General features: G+C 45.8%; 1 protein-coding gene across 1 annotated transcript in view; it reads left to right on the forward strand.

Annotated features, from left to right (window-relative positions):
* Positions 1-6126, forward strand: part of KANSL1 (KAT8 regulatory NSL complex subunit 1) — an 81966-nt gene that overhangs the window by 65345 nt on the left and 10495 nt on the right. Inside the window, exon 6 of the mRNA XM_009320458.1 lies at positions 2220-2385. Within this exon, the coding sequence (XP_009318733.1) occupies positions 2220-2385 (166 nt within the window). The remainder of the gene's footprint in view (positions 1-2219; positions 2386-6126) is intronic.

The following is a 6126-nucleotide window of genomic DNA, read 5'->3' on the forward strand; positions in this document are numbered from 1 at the left end:
CTTTTTTGTGCATGCGGCTCTCATGATTGCAGAACCATAGATGGCAAAAATCCACTTACCTTTGAGTCAAAGTGTTTCAAGTCAAACTTTACCACAAGGGTTCAGGGGTTTTCACTCTGCGGGTGTTGGAGTTTTAAAGAGAAGCTCAAAAAGCAACATTTTTCTGAGCAAAATAGACTCTTGCTCAGCTGAGTTAGCTTTAACTGATTACTCATTTGCAGTTTTATCTGGGGTATTTCTGGTAAACCTCTGCAGTGACTGCTTGCAAGATCTTCAGTGATTTGGAAGTTTAGGAACTATCCCGTAGGTGATGCTGACTTGTGCACTCAGCATTTGAAGAAGTATCTGTTAATTCTGTGTTAGTTATTGACCGTATTCTTAAAATACATTTGATAATCAGAGACGGTGCAGAAGAGCAGTTCCAAAGGATGGAAGATGTGCCAGATAGCAGAGGATTTCTGTGGACTCCTCCAGTTATTCGAGAGAAAGCTGAGTGATGGCTAGGTCATCATCCAGAAATACCATGTCCAGTTGACCACACTCTCCCGTCTAGCACAAAGTGGTTGTGGATTGCTGCAACCAGAAATTACAACCAGGAGAGTTCACTGTTTCAATAGAGATCATACATGACTGTGCCTACTGCTTTACAAAATCTGAATACAACATCTCTTGAAATTTTTAAGTTAGATGTCCTGTAGGAAAGAAGAGCGGCTTAAAGGTTGAGTGGGTCTGTAGCCTGCACTGGGCTGGAAGCAGGACTGGTCTTGTGAAACAGGACGGGAAGGGATCTCCTGCAGTCACCCCCAGCATCCCCATGCCCCAGAGCAGACTACTTTATCTTCATACTGTGCCAGACAGTTTGTCTAAACCTCCTTAGGCAAGCTATTTGAGTGCATAGCTAGTCTTATTTTTTAGACAGCAAAACCAACCAAACCAAACTTTCTAATACAAGCTGCCTTGGCTGTCATTTAAAGTCATTACCAGTAGTCCCAAGTCCTGGTGTAAACTGGTCAGCTCCCCTCGTCACTTCAGAAGCTCTTACCGAAGTGTGAAAGTTGATGTGGTAATTCTTAATGTGGTCACCTATACACTAAACATGCCACAGGTCTTTCTGGTTTTGCACATAGGACGTATTTTTTTTGATCTCGTAATTTTTTTGCTGTTTTCCTCTCCGTTTGGTGCACACATTTCTTGAAATACGTGCCCAAAACTGGGTGCAGCCCTCCAGCTCACGTTAGCAATGCCGAGCAGAGTGGCAGGATTACCTCATGCATCTTGCACAGCCATCCTGTTTATAAAGCCCCGTGGGGTGTTAATTCTCAGTAATGGTATGACGCTGCTGGTTCATGCTCATTTTCTGATCCACAACAACCACCAGATCCTCTGGGCAGAACTGCTGCTCAGTTACCTCTCCGTCCTCTTCACTGGTCACTGAAGCGTCTGCTTGTTGCATTTGCCCTCAGTGAATTATATTTGACTTATTTTAGATTGTTTCTCTTAATTTGTAACCATGAGTGGGATTCCAGCTCTTTCCTTCAAGGCGATTGCAGCCCTTCCCAGTTCTCTTCCATCATTCAAGTCATTAATGGAAACTATTTGAACAATACTAGACTCAGAACAGACTTCTGCAGGATCTGGTTTGATACATCCTTCCATTTTGATGGGGAATCATAGGTTGCTGTCTCTGTATGGGATTTACATCCAGTTGTGCATCTGCCTGCAGTGGTTTCATACGAATGAAGTCTATATAAAGTCTATAAATCTGTGAATTGAAAGTCTGTCCTGGTTTAGGAAACAAGGTTGAAAAACAGCCTTTTTCACTCTGTAAAGATGTCCCTGTAAGTGTCTGCTCTTGGCATATAGTGATGACTCTCTGACCCATCTGATCTCAAAAAGGCCTTTTTTCCTCTCTGACAACTGAATTGTGCTGCCTCATGGTTTTTGTAAGTGAGATTTCAACCTAGATAAAATTAAACACTTTTAGTCAAAGTAGATGTTAAACTGTCTGTGCTGGTGAGTGGTAGTTTTCAGTTGTGTTTACGCAAAGTGGAAATATCCTTTTATGAGTCAAGACTAAATGAACAGGTTTTATACAAGGTTTAAAAAATACCCCAGCCTTTAGGATGTTTTTCATGAGCTGTCAAAGCGGAATGTGTGAAGAGAGCCCTTAGACACGTTGACCTCTGACATGTTGATACTATTCTCTCTCCCCTTTCCAGGTCCATCGTAATAGCCTGGTGCGATGTAGCTGTGATGTGAACCCTTCGTGTGCTCTGTGCGGCACTCGAAGCTCGACGACTGTGGAAATCCAGTACGATGCCCCTTTGCTGGAGCGCCTCTCCCAACTGGACTCATGTATTCATCCTGTCCTATCATTCCCAGATGGTAAGCACAGCACCCACGGAGCTGCCAGGGGTATCGTCAAACTGGGTCCTGAGATGGATTACAAGGGATGCATGGGCGTGCTCCGGAGCCTGCTCCTTCATCCTGGGCTTCCAGAGGAAGTGCAGATCTGCTCGAGTACGACCAAGCTCGTTCATCTGCAAGTGTTTTTAGGAGCAGAGCATTTACTGGAGCGGAAGGGTTTGGGAGAGCATTACACCTGAAGTCTGCTCTGCTATGAACGTGTTTGTTATGGGAACCTGACCTGGAGCCCCACTCGGGGTGGGGAAACAGAGCGGTGCCTGGGAGTCTGTACTGGGACCTGGGTCTTAGGCTGGTGTCTCTGTTACTATAAACCACTTGAGAAATAACTTGCTTCCGCAGAGTTTGTTCATCTCTCTCAAATTATTTGTGGATTGGTTTAAGTCACAGGAAATTTTTTTGACCTTGTAAGGAATTGTAAATGATCTTTCGTGGTTCAGAGGGTACAGTAAGAAGGGATGTTCCCGTTAAGACACTCGTTGCCTTGTGTTACAGTATCAGGGTTAATCATCGTTAAGAGGAATAACTAACCAACCCTGACTGGGGGGTATTCATGGATTTCATGTGTTAGGGACTTTTCCCAAGGGAAAAGTAGTTTCCAGAGTCTTTTGCTTCCTAAGCTGCCAAATTAAATACAAGCCTGTTCTTTGACCAAAAATTACTGGCTTGCGTGAGATTGGTGTCCATCTGTCATCTTTTTCCTCTGATCACAAAATACAGGACCACAAATGATAGGAACTGGTACTTTTATCAGGAGAACCAGGCAGTAAATAGATCATAGCGCTTCCTTTCCTTGGTAGGAGTGCCTGGCTGCTTGAGGTATAAAACACCGCTGGTAATGCTGGGAGGAAGGTGTGTGTCCTTGCCTCTCATGAGGGTATAAAGGGGTTGGGCCAGGTTAAGACACTGGGCTAATGTGTGTGTTTGGGTTTAAATTCCGGCTTTGCACAGACTGTGCAACAGTAGGAAATGCATGGAGTGTCTGGGAACAATTAATTTGGCATCTTTCACTAGCACTATATTTAAAACAGACTAAAATAGTAAATTGGTGCTATTTTTAAAAACTAAATCCCCACACCCCCCCAAAGACACATCTCTGTTAAGGAATGCTAAAGGAACTTAACGCACTGAACTCCTGAAGCAGAAATTTATTTCCTGATTTCACAGCACTTGTAATCCTCTGTCTGTAGTGTTAAATCTAATATTCTAGGAAGCGGTGAGAAAACCTGTTGTGTACTATTGCAGCGTGGTCACCAGGCAAATTACCTCATCCCATATTCACTTTCCATTTTCTTAGGCTCAGCTGCAGCCAGCTTACATGGTAAAAGATCCGTTCTGGCTGCACAAGATTAAAACCTTTGTTTTTAAAACTACATGGTGTAAAGCTTAAAACACCTATACAAAAATACCCATTCCCTTCCTCCCTCCCAAAGGCAATGACAGATTAACTTTGATTATTCACTCCTGTTTGATACAGTTTTGCTAGGGTTGCTTTTTGGCGATGGGGATAATTTTCCGTTGAAACATAAAGCCAGGTACTGTGTTCAGGTAGGGGAAGTGCTCTGCCTTGAAGTTAGTCTGCATCAAGGTGTCTGTCAGTATTAATCCAGGTTGCTGTCGGTGCTCCCACATGATTATTTTGGGGGCTCACCTTGAAAGCAAGCAGGCTGGATCGATGGGCAGAGGCTCAGTTAATGCTATCTGGAGGAGCTTGTGAGGTTGTTAGATGGAGCCTGGCCTTAGAGCTGTGAGCATGTGCTGACTTTCACTTTGAGCCTGTCTCTCCGGGGCTCCTCCGGTGCCAGCAGCCGGGGATCTCCAGTGCAGTTTGCCAAGGGCAAAATTGCCAGGCGCTGCAGGAGGAAAAAGATCATTTATTCTTCTGGCAAGTGGGGCCCGGGCATCGCGGCTTTTAACCCGTTGCACTTGCGCTTCGTAAGCGCTTTGTCCCCTTCCTTTCAGGTTTTTTTTCTGGTTCATCTGATTTCTCGCTGGGAATTTTCAGATGATGTAATAACCTTGGTGGGGAGGATGAGAGCCAGGGCGCTCAGGCTCAGTGTGGTTGCCATCTGCCGGTCCCCGGGAGGCCTGCATCGCTCAGCCGAGGAGGCGGAGGAGGAGTGACGGTGTCACTTGCTGCACAGACTCTGGTGCAACCAGTGCTGACAGCAGGACAGTGACAAGCCAGCAAATAACTCATTTTCTGCTGACAATGTTTTGTCTTGCATTTTTCCCCTCCCTCTGACCTGTCTCCTCCTTCCACAGGTGTGTGGGCTGCTAGGATGGGATGAATTTTCAGAGGAAAGCAAAAAATTAACAGAGAAGAGGCCTTTTTCCCAAAGTCAGACCACTTCAACACAGTGATGTTGCAGCCTTGCTGGCAATGTCCTTAAAGGACTGGCTTGGCCCTTCTCTGTTTTTTGGGACGTGTCTCCATAAACCAGTAGTGGTGGCCAAAGAGCTGCCGTCGCACTGTGGTAAGCCCTTCCTTAGCAAATGGATGGGGCTAGACCAGAGCTTTAACCATTAAGGTACTTTCAATGCAGCTTGAAAGTCCTGGTTTTTTCCTGAGAGTCAAGTTCCCCCTATTAATAACAGCCAACTCCAGCCCGTGCTCTGCCAGCTCTCTCCGTTCTGTTCACCTGCCCGGATCCGCTGGGGCTTTTCAGTCCCTGGAATTGGTGGGGAAATTTCAGAGGGGTTCAGATATCAGCCGTTGAGACTACTGACAGGGCTTGAATCTCTGCCACTTGCCCTCCGAGATTGTCTAGATGCAGTTTCTAAATCCCACGGCAGCTCCTAATTGCCTCCACGTCCCCTCTGCAGGCGCGGAGCGAGGAGCTTTATTCCTTGTGCAGGGCCTGGGAAGGTTCATCTCTGCTCAGGGTTGCTTCAAAGTCCTTGAGAAAATGTCACGTGAACTTGAGAGATGTGGGGGAGGGATGTTTGTACTACTGATGCTCATCTTAGTGCTTTTAACTCCTAGTTGTGGCAGCGTGAGCTTGCATCGGGCTGCATGTCCTGCTGGCGATGGTCTGCTGATCTGTACTGGGGGAGGAGAGCAGATGGGTGGCATGTCAAACCAGAAATGCTGGTGTATAATGATCTTAGGGGTGTAGCTGGAGAAGATAAATTCATGTCTCAGTAGTTTTCCTGTTAACCCTAAAGGTTTTAATGCTTTTCCGAACTAGGATTTTGGCCCTCAGGCATATAAAAGAGAGCTGGGTCTTGGAGGAAACTTAAGCAGCAGTATTTGGTGATCAAACCTGAAGTTTGAAGCTATGGGTATGAAAGGAAGGCTTATTTGTGGGACTCCTGAGGCTGGAGTAGTTTGCTAGTCCAGTTAATGTTTGGGGTGGTTCGTTTTTTTTTTTATAGTCTACCCTATAGCTTAGCCTATCTGCACAAGAAATACACTGAATAATCTCACTAGCGTTCTGTCTTTCAGCTAAGGTCAGGAGTGTACCTGTATGGGATTTGGGAGAAACAAAGCTTGAGGGCAAAAGTAGTGTCTGCCGAATTTCACAGCAGTACAGCATGTATGTGCTTGTTGTGAGATGGCAGGATTAAATAGGAACAGGTACTCTGGATTACCATGATCTGTGGTATGCACAGAAACTTCAGGCTCAAAATGCATCAGTGCCGTGGTTTAACCCCAGCCGGCAACTCAGCCCCACCCAGCCGCTCGCTCACTCCCCCCTC

This window comes from Pygoscelis adeliae, unplaced genomic scaffold (genome assembly GCF_000699105.1).
Source record: "Pygoscelis adeliae isolate BGI_AS28 unplaced genomic scaffold, ASM69910v1 Scaffold203, whole genome shotgun sequence".
In the NCBI taxonomy this organism is placed as follows: domain Eukaryota; kingdom Metazoa; phylum Chordata; class Aves; order Sphenisciformes; family Spheniscidae; genus Pygoscelis; species Pygoscelis adeliae.